The following is a 14,291-nucleotide window of genomic DNA, read 5'->3' as shown; positions in this document are numbered from 1 at the left end:
TCCAGAAGACGAATTTAGTGGGAAAATTAAACGCATCTTTCTGCAGCGTCTTGTCATATATGTGCATGTATTTGTGTATGGCAGATATCGAGAAGCGGAGCGCATTAATTATTTATATCATCTCAGGCTTCATTTGATTCACAAATCACGTTGATTAGGACCCCACTTTGTCTATCACTAAACAGCGACATTACAACTTACCGTAGCTCCTTACTGCCAATTTACTCCCTCTAATTTTGGTTTTGAGTTTTGACCATGGTCACGGCCCCTTCTTCCACAAGAAATCATCATCCTTTGTTTTCTTTAATTTATCTCTTTGTATAAAAGAATTTCCTAGTGTTTCATTTGTTTATTTAATTTATTATTTGACTGATGAGAAAGGCTTTTACATCCAGAATAAGTTAACTGCCAATGTATATAAAAAAAAAAAAAAAACTAGTAGGTCATAAGCTTTGAATTCTCTCATTCACAAAAGAATACCATTTAATTCCTCTCTTTCTTTCTCTCTCTCCTGTCTCTGTCTCCTTTCATCTTCATCAGTCTCTCTGCTGATTTGTTCTTATCTTGATTGCAAAGATTTGGAGGCATTTTTTATTTCTTCCTATTGACTTCATTCACACGAGGTAACATAAAGAAATTGACCCAGTTAATCCATCAACCTCCATTAACCATGGAAATCTTTTTACAAAAGAACCAATGCTATAACATTCTTCTCTTTCCAAACTAGCAAATACCAAATCATCTGAAATGAGTCAGTGTGTTCCCAGTTGGGATCTCGATGAGAATCCCACTTACCCTCGACCCTCTCACCGTTCCCGCTCAAATTCCACGGCGCCTGATGTTCCCATGTACTCTACTTACTATCTTTCTCTTCCTCTCTTCTCTCTTAATTACATCCATATATATTTTACTCACTTGTACTACTAAATTATTTTTTATATAACCTAACGTTTGGTTGGCCGTGATTCAGGTTTGATTACGAAGTAGCAGAGCTGACATGGGAGAACGGGCAGCTAGCCATGCACGGGTTAGGACCACCGCGAGTACCAACCAAACCCATGGCCACCACTTCTACCACCAAGTACAATTGGGAGAAGCCACGCGCCAGTGGCACCCTCGAGTCTGTAGTCAACCAAGCCACTATCTTGCCACAAAGCAACCAGCCCCCATTTGATACCGCCACCAACGAAGAAATCGCGCCTTGGTTTGACCAACACCGAGCTGCCGCCGCCGCCGCCATGACTATGGACGCTTTGGTTCCATGCTCAAACCGCCCTGAAAAGCGTACCACGCACGCGATGGATGCAGTGCCAAGGCTTGGTGGCACGTGTGTAGTGGATTGCTCTACTCGTGTGGGCTCTTGCAGCGGGCCAGCTGCCACTCAGGATGAAGATGACGTCCTTCTGAAGAAAGCCAGGGTGGCGCGTTTCCCGGTGGCACCTGAGTGGAACAACAGGGATCAAAGTGTGAGCGGTAGCGCCACGTTTGGAAGGGATAGCCAGCACGTGACTCATGATACTTACGATATGGACATAGGTGTGGGTTTCACATCTACTTCAATGGGTTCGCCTGAAAACACTAGCTTTGCTGAACCTTGCACCAAGGCCACCACTGACGATGATCATGACTCTGTTTGTCACAGTACACCACAGGCAAATTTCTACCCTTTATCTTATAATATGTATTGCATGCATGCAATTTTTTTTTTTAATTTTTTTGTGATTTTACGGATCTTATAATATACGTATTTGTTTTTTGAATGTTACCGTATTTTTAAAGAGAGAAGCAGGTGACGAGGGGAAGAAGAATAAAGGGAATGGGAAATCCTCAGTTTCCACCAAAAGGAGTAGAGCTGCTGCCATTCATAATCAATCTGAACGAGTAAGTTTCTAAATATTTCGCTTTTTAAGTTGTTATCAAAAAAGAATTTTATGGATAGAGAATAGATAACTTAATTAACCTAAAGAGGAAATGATTGGTTTGTTTGGGTTAGCTTTCTGGATTCCTTACGAAATGAGGAGACAGTCAAATGATTAACCAAATATTTTTAATTATTTTAAGTTTTATACATTAAAATTTTATATGACATTTGGGGCATCTCACTCTCACTTATTTGGCTTTGATAATAACTGGCCCCCATATTCTTTATATAAATAGCAGTGTATAGCTAGTGCGACATTAATTAACTCAAACGACGTGCACTTTGATTTCCAGAAAAGGAGAGATAAGATCAACCAAAGGATGAGGGCACTGCAGAAGCTGGTCCCTAATTCCAGCAAGGTACCAAGTTTCACTGCCTAATTTTTTCATTCAATTAAAACCTGCATGTTAAAATTATACTCTACGTGGTGCATTAATGCAGAACAGTTTTAAATTAAATTCTTTATGTTATAAACACGTTAGGCCAGTGACGTTAACTACATGTTAATGATGAGAACTTTTCTAGTAAAGGAGGAACCAAAATGGTAGAAACAAAGGATACCCAAGCACAAAACTATAATGTTGAGATGCAAAAAGCTAAAGAATAAGTATTATCCCAAAAGCTTCTTAGCTCGCGTTCACTATCACTTATTGGCTGCTTGAGGAATATCTATTTTGAGGCCTTATCCTTTTGTTTTGTATATACTTTATTGTGGTCTTCCCTTTTGACTGATGATGAAGATCATCTCTTTTTATGTGTTTGAGGGAAACTGAATTTATTCACACTGGTTATGGAACTGACATTTTTCACTGTTGAGAGTACCCTCTGGTGGGCTCAATTAAGTTCCATAGTCCGAAACTAACTAAAGGATAAGATAACTGTGCTAATAGCTAGTTTAGTTTCACTAAAAATGGAGAATAGACAGAGGTGTGAGTGAATGTGGTCCAATACCCTCTTTCCATTCAAATGGCTGTAAGTATTTTGAGAGTAATCCGATTATCCTAGTCCACAAAAACAAAATAGGTATTGGGCAAGTTGACAGAAGGTTGTTAGGTATGAAGACACTCACCTGCTACCACATAAATCTCCCTCTACCTCCTCTTGTAGGACCTAAGCACTTATGATTGTCTCATATCCTCTACTTTACTGTAAAATCTTTTCATCATTGCTTCTATGGACGGAACAACAGTGGTTAATTATTGTGAGAATGGCATTAATGTGGGGTGAAGAGAGAAAGATTTGGGTGTTTTTTTTAATTATTTTGATTGAATTATTAATGGTGAATGTCAACTGTTCAATGTCACTAATTGATCATCTGAACCGTACATTTAATTTCAATCCAGCTACGTCTTTAATTCATTTTTAATTTACAGACTGATAAAGCTTCAATGCTTGATGAAGTGATCGAGTATCTGAAACAACTGCAAGCTCAAGTTCAGATGATGAATAGATTGAACATGTCACCGATGATGTTGCCAATGGCGATGCAACAACAACTTCAAATGTCGATGATGGCTCCAATGGGAATGGGGATGGGAATGGGAATGGGAATGGGAATGGGTATGGGAATGGGAATGGGCATCATGGACGTCAACACAATGAACCGTCCCAATATCAATGGGATATCCTCTGTTCTTACTAATCCTTTCATGCCTATCACTTCCTGGGATGCCTCTGCTGCACCACCAGCAGTTATGACAGATCCTTTATCCACATTCCTTGCTTGCCAATCTCAGGTAAACATTATTCATTTCAACTCTTTACTAAGACTGCCGGTGATAAGCCGGAGTAAGGTGATAAAATACTTAAAAATCTTATACATTATTAATTAAATATATATATTACATTTAACTTTTGTAGCCGACGACCATGGATGCTTATAGCAGGATGGCTGCAATGTATCAACAGCTGCAGCAACAACCTCCAGCTTCAAATTCTAAGAGCTAAGTACATGGTTGCTTGTAATATTGATCTGGAATTAGTATAAATGTTTGAAGCAAGTGCCTTTTGTCCAAATTATTACTGTTTTTTGGTCTTATAGTATACAATTATGCCGCTTCTATAATTAATTTACAAGTTGTATAATTATTTACAAGCTGTTATGTTTGAGTCAGTAGTTGGAACTGAGAAGACTGAGAACTTAAGATGATTTTTCTTTTTTTTCTAATGGAAAAAGCCATGGATTTAGGCTTTGTACAGTACGGTTCTTCTTCTTGTCCGTAGAAACAACTTCACCAGTTATTGACTAATGTAATGTAATAATTGTAAAACTGATAGAGAAGCCGCCTCCACGGACACAGCTAACATGTAATGTTTGTTAAAGAATGGACAAGTAAATGATTGGATACTCATTTTTCAACTTGGATTAAGGCGTTACCACACGTTTGTCTAGCACGTTTCATACCATCTCATATCATTACTGACTTTTCCGCCTTTCCTTCAAATAAAAAATTTAAAAAAAAAAGTAATTAAAAAAGTTAATTATAAATTTGATATTTTATTCTGTTTTAGTTTCTGTTTATATGGAAAATGAATCTGTACCGTACCTGACTGTAAAACCCCTTTTTAGACAGTGGGGTCCCAAACATACTTTACAACTAGTAGCCGTAACATCTTTATATATTTGTATGTTCCCCAAGAGAAAAGATGTGATAGCTATAGCCACCTAAATTGATTGAAGACGGATGGATAAAGAGTACATGATTGGAGCGGAAAGCAAACGCTTGGACGCTAAGACTACCACATGCTTTATGTCCAAAATCTAAGGTTCTGCCGGCAATCACTTTTGTCTTGTCCAACAAATTTATGATTGTGTGTAGAGGCCCAAAATATTAGTGCACAAAACATTTGGGCTTGAACCAATCACTTTAAAATTGGTCCAAAAAGGCCATGCAACCATTCGAACCTAGTGTTTGTTCGACTGATATGATATGCAAGAGAGTAATAAATTTGACTAATTGAGTGATGGAGCAGCAAAAGATGATATATGGCATATGCCCTTGGACCATGTTGTGTGTTCTCAAATGGGCTTGGAGATGTCATTTTGTGGCCGATGAGCACATTTTATTGCACATTCTCTTACCTCGTCATCTTTTGATGTATACATGAAATGTCCCTTTTAAGCTGGAAAGGCCAATGTTTTAAATTGATATGATCAAATTGTCAAATGCTGATTTTGAAAGAGTGGTTCTCGTTTAAACTCCCTTTTTAAAAGTTTTAAGAATATTTTTTCCTTCTTGTTCTTATCACACTCCCGTAATTTTCTCTGAAGGTGGACCGTAAAAGTTCTGGTTCCGAAGCTTTTTGGGTCCTTGTTCAGCTGCTTGGTAACAATAAGCTGGATAAGCCCAAGCTAGAAGAACGGGCCAAAATTTAACTAGATTAAAGAAAGAAGGTTGATTTCTTTGTTGGACTTGAGTTGGGCCAGACCTACATATTGGGCCTCTAAAATTCCCTCTCTCACCTGCGGCCATTTCATGGGGCTAGGGCTAGCATTGCATTGAGCACATGGATATTGAATCAAAAGTGTCGGTTCCCAATCAAATATTTGATAATAAAAAAGTACCAAACAAACAAAGAAATCTAAATATTGTAATTGGACATCTGAAACTTCTAGGCATTTTATTTAGATATTTATTTTGTGGACCTACAGCTTTTAATACGATTTTTAGCTAGTACAAAGTGGGTACTCTCTTGTACACAACATGCTTTCCCTTGTGTGCTCNTAATTTTCTCTGAAGGTGGACCGTAAAAGTTCTGGTTCCGAAGCTTTTTGGGTCCTTGTTCAGCTGCTTGGTAACAATAAGCTGGAAAAGCCCAAGCTAGAAGAACGGGCCAAAATTTAACTAGATTAAAGAAAGAAGGTTGATTTCTTTGTTGGACTTGAGCTGGGCCAGACCTACATATTGGGCCTCTAAAATTCCCTCTCTCACCTGCGGCCATTTCATGGGGCTAGGGCTAGCATTAGATTGAGGCATTGAGTACATGGATATTGAATCAAAAGTGTCGGTTCCCAATCAAATATTTGATAATAAAAAAGTACCAAACAAATCTAAATATTGTAATTGGACATCTCAAACTTCTAGGCATTTTATTTAGATATTTATTTTGTGGACCTACAGCTTTTAATACGATTTTTAGCTAGTACAAAGTGGGTACTCTCTTGTACACAACATGCTTTCCCTTGTGTGCTCTGTCCAGTGTCCACTTTTTTTTTGGCACTTAAATGAGGGCAGGGTACTCGACATACGAATCCTGATATACTCATATGATTTTATTCCATTCCGCCACCAACAATGGTGAAAAACTTTTACTCCTATAAACGCCTGTCAGTCCAAATAACATGGTCATATTAACCAGCAATGTTGAAGCTTTTTTTTTTATTTTTTTCATTATCAAGAATGTCTGAACTAATTTATGCATATCTCAATTAATTTTTTGAGGTTTTAAAGTTAACAGTCAAATAATCATTTCAATAATCATCTTTATTAACAATTCAGATGAATCAAACTCAAAATATCTTAAATAATATAACCAAAAACCTTACTTGATCACTGAATTACCCAAAATTTGAACCCGATCGAATACCAACCTTTTGAACGTGAGAGTGAGAGTCCGAATCAAGATGCAAAAGCAGTAACAAGAGAATCATAATTAATGCAAAATCAGTATGAGAGAGAGAGAGGGGAAAGCATCGCACGTGTAACTAGTAACAAGTTCACTGAGGACTATACATGACACGAATCTTGAGGCAAGTACCATTTCTATTAATGCCGTCGACTTACCTGTGACCCTACAGTGATGCCCATTTCCATTATTACCCTTCAACACACTGTCGGCGAGCATGGTTAGAGATGGTTTCAGTGTTAGATGCATTGTTTAATATAAACTATAGCAAAAGCTGAGCTGTTTTGTCTGTACTTTCTCTTTACATACAAACAGGAAGCACTCAAATCTTATTATTTGATTTCATCTTTGCTTCCACTCACCTTCCATTTGCCCAAAACCAATGTCGTTTCTTTCACAGCTATGTATCTCAACCAAGTCTTTTGTCAAGTAAAACATTAACCTTAATTAAATATTCCGCCTACAAACTTAGTATAAATCCTTCTCAAAACGTTTCATTTTCCATTAACTAAAAAACCCAACTTCCATTCTCTCTCTCTTTAGTTGCTTTCAGTACTAATAATAATGGCTTCATCTGCTCTTATGATTTCCCCAAGAAAGCTCCGATCAGATGTATACTCTTATTCTTATCAGAATGATTCAAACACTCCATTGGTGATATCAGTTCTTGCTTCTCTGATTGAGAGAAGTATGGCTAGGAATGAAAGAATTGCCAAAAACTGTACGTGGGCATTGTCAAAAGACAATAGAACTCGAGTTTTTGATTGCCATGAGATACCAGACATGACAATTCAATCTTATCTCGAGAGAATCTTCAGATACACTCGCGCTGGACCATCCGTTTATCTTGTTGCTTATGTTTATATCGATCGCTTTTGTCAGGCCAATCCAGGATTCCGAATCAATGCAAGAAATGTACATAGACTTCTCATCACAACGATCATGGTGGCTTCTAAATATGTGGAAGACATGTAAGTATTTTTTCTTTTTTCTTCAACTTTAGCCTTTTAAAGTCAATCAAGAAAAGTTTATATCTCATATTTTACAATGTTCTGATGGAGCTTTAATTTTTTTCCTTTATGGCAGGAATTACAGAAATTCATACTTTGCTCGAGTTGGGGGACTGACTACCAATGAGTTAAACAAATTGGAGCTTGACTTTCTGTTCTTGATGGGTTTCAAATTGCATGTGAATGTGAGCGTTTTTGAGAGCTATTGTTGTCATTTGGAAAGAGAAGTGAGTATTGGAGGAGGTTATCATATAGAACGGACATTACGGTGCGCTGGAGAAATCAAATCAAGGCAAAATGAAGAAAGAAGATTTAATCAAATCGCTCGTATTATGTTGTAAATTAATCAAACTAGAAAAAGTTTTGTCTGCCATGGTGATAGATTTAATGGTGTACAGATAAATATATAGAGTGATGATTGATTTGAGTTTTTTGGCTTCACCTTCACGAAGACGAAGGGTAATGCAGAGTGATGTATAAAAATATGTAATGGGTTTTTACTAAATTTGTTGATATCTATCATATGATTAAGTCATGGTTTCTTCAATTTGACTCTGGAACTGGAATGTCATGTTCTCTCTTACGCTAATAAAGATCAACATAAAATTGCATGAATTTAAACTTAAAAAGAAGAGGACACGAGACCGTCGGTCCGACCAAGATTGTGAAGGCAAAATTGAACTGCAATGATCTTGTGACGGTCATGAATTAGCTACAGTGAAAAGAATCAGTGGAACCCAGAAAGACCTAAAAGGCAAAAGTAAAATTAGTTAATTATTATTACTTAGGTTAAGCCTTGATTTCACCGGTCCATAATTGTAGCAGGGGAAGGCCTGCACTGCAATGATTTACATTCTCAACTAACATATAAGAGCCCAGTTGGCACACTAACCAGCAAAATTTGACCTTTTTTAGATCTCTGCTTTTGGTCAATTCGGCAGTTTATAAATACCATTAAATAATAAATATATATACACAACAGTTGCTTCTAAGTAGATAATATGTATATACAACAGAAGACAACTTGTAGCAGAGGAAAGACGAAAGAAAGAGCTGAATGGAATTGATCAGAGAGGACAAATGGGTGGATAGGAGAGGAAACTATGGCTTTGAAAAAGTGATCAAATTATTAGAATTAATCATTAAATTTAATTTGATTCTAACAAACAGAAGATATCAAGCACAAACAGTGTCTTGAAAATTAAATTCTACCTAATAGGATTGATTTAGCTATAGATGTCTAATCAAATTGTGGAAGTGGGCTCTAATTCTATCTTCGTCCTGTGCCTCATCTAATCAAGAACCACTACGTCTGTTCATAATTTTCAATTAGAGCTAAAAAGTAAGCCACTTTTGAATTAAACATTAAGATGCTGTGGTGGGTTATAAGCTGCTAGTCCTCTCTTACCTTCCTTTGATGATGATGATGATGTACGGACTCCCTTATATAATTTGATTAAAATGATGAATTGGGCTCTTATCTGTAATCTATACCAGAAACGATGACTCTTAGCCGTCGATGATATCGTTGAACATGAAAAACAGTCAAATAATAGCCGTCCATACAGTTGATTCATAATCCAAGTACCCAATACGAATAAATAAAATCAGTAGCAAAACGACAAAGAGAATGGAAGAAGGAAGGTGGAAAGAAGTTTGGTAATGTAGCGCCATTAAAAAGGAGTATAATATAAGTTAGATTAGGCGGCAGTGTCTTTACGACCAGTTTCTAATGGCCAAGAACATTTTCAAACGATACTTTATTTGTATCACAACTCACATTGTCTCCTCTCAACTCATGCACTTTCCATAAATTAATGCTTACTGAGTGGCAATACCCAGTAATTTCCCCAGAAAACTTCTGTTATTTAAATCTACTATCTTAAGTCAATTCCCAGCTCTACATTCAAGTAATTAATTTCCCATTTATAACTCTTGTTTCTACAGAAACTGTGAAAGGAAAAAAGCTTATAATATAATGGATCATTAAAGTTTTGTTTCAAGATCTTGTAATTTAATATTGAAAACGAAGCTCATGACAGGAGTATCTTTTTCCAGTCACGTTGTCATATAAATTTTATTTTGTCGTATATGAATGGAAATTGGTGCATGATTGGGAACGTATCGTCGAGCTAATATATTTCTTATACGAATTGTAATGAGATTAAGGAACATACATGTCTATTTTTGCTGCCATGTCTGTAAGCACTCACCTACCATAAATCTGAATATATTTAGCTCGTCAATCGTCAATTATGTTTGATTTAAAGAATAGAAAATAAGATACAGATGCTGATGCTGATTTTATGTCCAGTACATATAGTATCTCATTTGCAGATTTGCGCAGGGTTGAATCCCGGCATTAATTTGATGGCATTTTTCACATGACATTTTTGCCATATCATTCACACGTTGTTATTAATCAAGAACGTTTGGTTTAGCTAAACCATAAGAAAGAAGTTTCTTTTCTCCGTGTCTATCCATTTTCTCAAGCTTGAACACCACAATGTTCTTGAGCTTACTCTTGTCAACTATGAAAATTATAAAGGATGTAATATGGTTTTTTGAATTCGAGTCTCCATAGCTGCTAGGGTGGTCAATGGGACTCTTAATCGGTCGGTAGTTTCAGAATCCCAAATGATTAATTGAGTTGCGTACAAATTGATCCAAACATTCTGATCATTAAAAAAAAAATTAAAAAAAAAATAAAACTTGGACCAGGCTTAACGAAATAAGTCCATGTTCGAACTCACACTCATATCTATTATCTAGTTTGGGAGAAGTTCTAGCCCACTTTGTGTTTATAATTTGGCAGACTTGGGCTTGCTAATCGTGGACTTCAGTCGTCACACACTTACAATTTGGAAGACTTGGGCTTACTTTTTTCTGAAGCATGGGATGTAGTTTATGTTCCAGGGACAAGGTCCAATAAACAAATACAGCAACAGAGTACGGGAGAGATACACTATAATTTCAACTTCTTTCACCCTGTTTCCGCAATATATGCAGATCATCTTCATTGACAGTAAGCAATTAATGGAATTAAAACTACTGATAGCATGGAAAAAATTGAAACCCTTTCAACTTCTTTTACCCTGTTTCCGTGATATCTGCAGATCATTTTCATTGACATAAAGCAATTAATGGAATTAAAACTACTGATAGCATGGAAAAAATTGAAATTTGACAAAATAGCAGATAATCATTTTGAAATTTTGGTTATATTTGTTGAATTTTAGCCGGTCGGCCCAATCGTTGGGTAATATAGGTTACATCAACTTCACTTTTTCTTATTATCCCATTTTCGAATTGTCGTATCGCAGTCAATTTCAAATCAAACGGAAACAATACTTACAAATTCTCTGCAAGAAATCGAGACCCTTTCTACCATATGAGTTTATTTTTCTGTAAATGTGTTTCTGCAGCTCCATTCTGTTTCAACTACAAACAGTTTCTCCAGAAGAGGAATTTCTTTCCCTCTTCAAAATTCTTTCTATCGTGCGAAAGTGATAGCCATGTGGGTGATCTCAGTCACGTTGTTAGTTTGTTCCGAATTCAGAACCTGCGTCTTGACAGTGATAAAGTGATAACCATGTGGAATTATAACCTTTGTTAAAAAGAAAACTTCAATAATCTCCGTAATTAGTCTTTGATTAATCCAATAATTGAGGATGATGATGATGGATAATACACCAAGTTAGAAAATATGGCGTGTCAAACCATCAACTTGTGAAAAGAAATTTATATACACCTCAAAATCAAACGAAAATTACGTCCCTTGGATTAAAATATACCATTAGATCACAATCATATGGCATCACCACCGTGAAAAAAGAATTCTACAAATCCTTAATTCCCGCAAACTATTACGTGCCGTTGTTTTTGAATAATGTTGACTCTCCGGGTCCTCTTTAAGACATTCAACGGCCAATAACCACTATTAACGGCAACATCAACGAACCAAAGAATTTCAACAGTTCATTCATTTACAAAATACATAAATATTTAATTAATTGAAATACTGCATAGAGATAAACAACATTCAGTTTGACTTTATTCTTATTGATTTGGATCCTAGTCAGGGCCAGAGCTACAAAATTGATCTGCTGATGTAAAGGAAATCTATGTAAAATTTAATATATAATGAAATCTACGAGTTAAAGGGTTATCATTTATCGAAGCATCAATTAATATGTATACTTTAACAATAGTAATACATATATGAAGACCCTTTATAAAGATAGGTATATGAGGTGATATGAGTAGTGAAAATAAATATAATAAATTTGAATATTTATTTTTATTTTTAATGTATCATTTTGTATGTAATCTTTATAAGATAACTTTGTAGTAGTAATGCTCATACTTTTAAAACACATAGTATACGTTAATTATATTATAATTAATATTCTTAAATGTAAATATTTATTCATTTTCTTTGTCTTTATCCAAATTAAAACTTTATATTTATACTATTTTTTATATTTTATTTTTCTAAATATTAAATATTAGTGTGGGTGATATTATTTGTATTTTACTGTTATATATTGTGAGAAAATAAAACTATATATATATATACTGAATTGATGAAAAAAGTTGCAATCAAATGTGAAAATTTATAGGTAAACCTAAGTACATAATAAGGTAATCAAAATCCTAAATATACACGTAATAATATAACATATACTATAATCATGGGAAAAATATATTATAATTTATATAATATATTATATGATATATTATTTCCTAATATATATTAGCTTTTTTTTTTTTTTTTTTTTTTTTAAATAAAAAGAGTATTTCATCTCCCGCAATTCCAAAAGAAAATCCTCCCATATGCACGTGGCGTGTCAAAAATTCAAGCAACAGGTACCATGACTAACCTCTCCTGTCTATAAATACCTGCAAATATTACTTAAACAAACACAGCTTGTAGTGGCAACAAAGTGCATAAGATAAGAGTGTTTGATCTCATACAGTGATCATGGAGCCTGTTCTTCGATATCCATTCTCTTTCTTCACTCTTGTAACTATCTTATCTCTTTTAATCAACCCTTGTCACTGCTTCAATCCCAAGCTCCTTAACATTTCGTTGGCACAAACCGACTCAAACTGGTCACCAGCCGGAGCAACCTGGTATGGTAGCCCCACTGGTGCAGGATCAGATGGTAATGTATACAAAGATAGAGTGATTAAACATTTATAAATAATACGTGCCACATATGCGCTCACGTGAAATTAATTTTGTTATGAATGTATATATACACAGGAGGAGCTTGTGGCTATGGCGCTTTAGTGAGCCAACCACCATTTTCTTCAATGATTTCTGCAGGTGGCCCTTCTTTGTTCAATTCAGGGGAAGGGTGTGGAGCCTGTTATGAGGTACGTACGTACGTGCAACAACGAAAATTTTAATTTCTCGAACCTTATTCTTGTACTATAATTTCCCATGCATTCATAATCAAAGTTGCTTACCATGACAATTCAATTACAGGTAAAATGCACTCAGAATCAGAACGCTGCGTGCTCAGGAAATCCAGTGAAAGTAGTTATTACTGATGAATGCCCTGGAGGTCCTTGCGCTGCAGAGGCAGCTCATTTTGATTTAAGTGGAACCGCTTTTGGATCCATGGCAACTTCTGGCCAGGCTGATCAACTTCGTAATGCCGGAGTCTTGCAGATACAATATAGAAGGTAATTATTATCGTATCCCGCTTTCCTTATGTTAAAGTTTTCAAGCTTCGTGCTTTTTGTTTTCTATGATTAATATGTTATTCTTTAACCGTCGAACTGTTCTCGGTCACGGGACTTTATCCACGAAACCCGTGACACAAAATTTCTTACTTTTACATTTATGAATTTCGGTTGTTTTGTCAAATAATTCGATAATGATAGTTCATATTAATTAATCAATATGATTTGGCTAAGCAGGGTTGAATGCAACTATTCTGGGAAGACAGTGACCTTTCACGTTGATTCAGGGTCAAACCCAAACTATTTCGCTACACTAGTTGAATACGAAGATGGAGATGGTAATCTGGGTAAGGTTGAACTCAAACAGGCGCTTGACTCAGACTCATGGCTTTCCATGCAGCGATCGTGGGGTGCAGTTTGGAAACTTGATTCAGGGTCGACTTTACGTCCTCCGTTTTCAATACGTTTAACTGAGCCTGACTCTGGCAATACCCTTGTTGCGAGTGGTGTCATTCCTGCTAATTGGAAACCAGGACAAACTTATCGATCACTTGTCAATTTTAACGTCTAATTAATTTTGCATATGTATATATATAGTGGAGGAGATTATTAGTTCTAATTAGGTCAACTTTAATGGCTCCTCGCCTCCTCCCATGTACTCTCAATGTCCCGTGCACTTGTTAAATAAATCTTTTGGGTTTCTATAGCAAGCCTAGTTCGGCCTGCAGAAAGCGGAGCCCAGTAACAAATGATTGATTTGGGCTATTTGGTAACAGATTCAAACCCATTTATTCTAGCTGTTTTAGCAACTATTTACTCTCATGTAACGGTGTTACTTAATATTTTACTTGACTTCGAAATCGGTTTTAATCTTAATGAATTTACAGATTACACAAACTGAAACGGCTTTGTTTAACCTATTTTTCTTTACTCAGAAAGTCAAACAAAGTTGATCCCAACGTATATTTGTATCCCTCAACAGAAATTTAATTAATTAAATCAATGGTGATTTACACAAAGAGAAAGAGCTTTCAATATTC

The 14,291-nt window shown here is 35.8% G+C and overlaps 3 protein-coding genes across 3 annotated transcripts; all 3 read left to right on the top strand.

The window, feature by feature from the left end:
• The first annotated feature begins 504 nt into the window (after positions 1-504).
• Positions 505-4,016, top strand: LOC116128131 (transcription factor UNE10). Its single transcript, XM_031413811.1, has 6 exons — positions 505-848; positions 971-1,652; positions 1,780-1,881; positions 2,215-2,280; positions 3,295-3,657; positions 3,782-4,016. Exons 1-6 carry the CDS (start codon positions 748-750, stop codon positions 3,866-3,868), a joined length of 1,401 nt encoding a protein of 466 aa, XP_031269671.1. The 5' UTR covers positions 505-747; the 3' UTR covers positions 3,869-4,016.
• Positions 4,017-6,915: 2,899 nt separating this feature from the next.
• On the top strand, positions 6,916-8,104 carry LOC116128179 (cyclin-U2-2-like). Its single transcript, XM_031413876.1, has 2 exons — positions 6,916-7,518; positions 7,634-8,104. The coding sequence occupies exons 1-2, from the start codon at positions 7,112-7,114 to the stop codon at positions 7,896-7,898; spliced, it is 672 nt and encodes a 223-aa protein (XP_031269736.1). The 5' UTR covers positions 6,916-7,111; the 3' UTR covers positions 7,899-8,104.
• A 4,395-nt stretch (positions 8,105-12,499) lies between these two features.
• LOC116128178 (putative expansin-B2) lies at positions 12,500-14,052 on the top strand. The gene is made up of 4 exons (XM_031413875.1): positions 12,500-12,725; positions 12,827-12,939; positions 13,052-13,251; positions 13,489-14,052. Exons 1-4 carry the CDS (start codon positions 12,542-12,544, stop codon positions 13,820-13,822), a joined length of 831 nt encoding a protein of 276 aa, XP_031269735.1. The 5' UTR covers positions 12,500-12,541; the 3' UTR covers positions 13,823-14,052.
• Positions 14,053-14,291: the final 239 nt, after the last annotated feature.

This window comes from Pistacia vera, unplaced genomic scaffold (genome assembly GCF_008641045.1).
Source record: "Pistacia vera cultivar Batoury unplaced genomic scaffold, PisVer_v2 Contig197, whole genome shotgun sequence".
Classification (NCBI taxonomy): Eukaryota; Viridiplantae; Streptophyta; class Magnoliopsida; order Sapindales; family Anacardiaceae; genus Pistacia; species Pistacia vera.
The sequence above is the reverse complement of the archived record's forward strand: the minus strand, read 5'-3'. Positions and strand labels throughout refer to the sequence as shown.

What these genes read in the sequence shown, in the direction of transcription:
- LOC116128131 (XM_031413811.1), top strand. Translation starts at nt 748, where the DNA reads ATGAGTCAGTGTGTTCCCAGTTGGGATCTCGATGAGAATCCCACTTAC. An exon ending in TTTGTCACAGTACACCACAG is followed by an intron (nt 1,653 to 1,779) that starts GCAAATTTCTAC and finishes GTATTTTTAAAG; the next exon opens with AGAGAAGCAGGTGACGAGGG. An exon ending in TGGTCCCTAATTCCAGCAAG is followed by an intron (nt 2,281 to 3,294) that starts GTACCAAGTTTC and finishes TTTAATTTACAG; the next exon opens with ACTGATAAAGCTTCAATGCT.
- LOC116128179 (XM_031413876.1), top strand. Translation starts at nt 7,112, where the DNA reads ATGGCTTCATCTGCTCTTATGATTTCCCCAAGAAAGCTCCGATCAGAT. An exon ending in TCTAAATATGTGGAAGACAT is followed by an intron (nt 7,519 to 7,633) that starts GTAAGTATTTTT and finishes CCTTTATGGCAG; the next exon opens with GAATTACAGAAATTCATACT.
- LOC116128178 (XM_031413875.1), top strand. Translation starts at nt 12,542, where the DNA reads ATGGAGCCTGTTCTTCGATATCCATTCTCTTTCTTCACTCTTGTAACT. An exon ending in CACTGGTGCAGGATCAGATG is followed by an intron (nt 12,726 to 12,826) that starts GTAATGTATACA and finishes ATATATACACAG; the next exon opens with GAGGAGCTTGTGGCTATGGC. An exon ending in TTGCAGATACAATATAGAAG is followed by an intron (nt 13,252 to 13,488) that starts GTAATTATTATC and finishes TTGGCTAAGCAG; the next exon opens with GGTTGAATGCAACTATTCTG.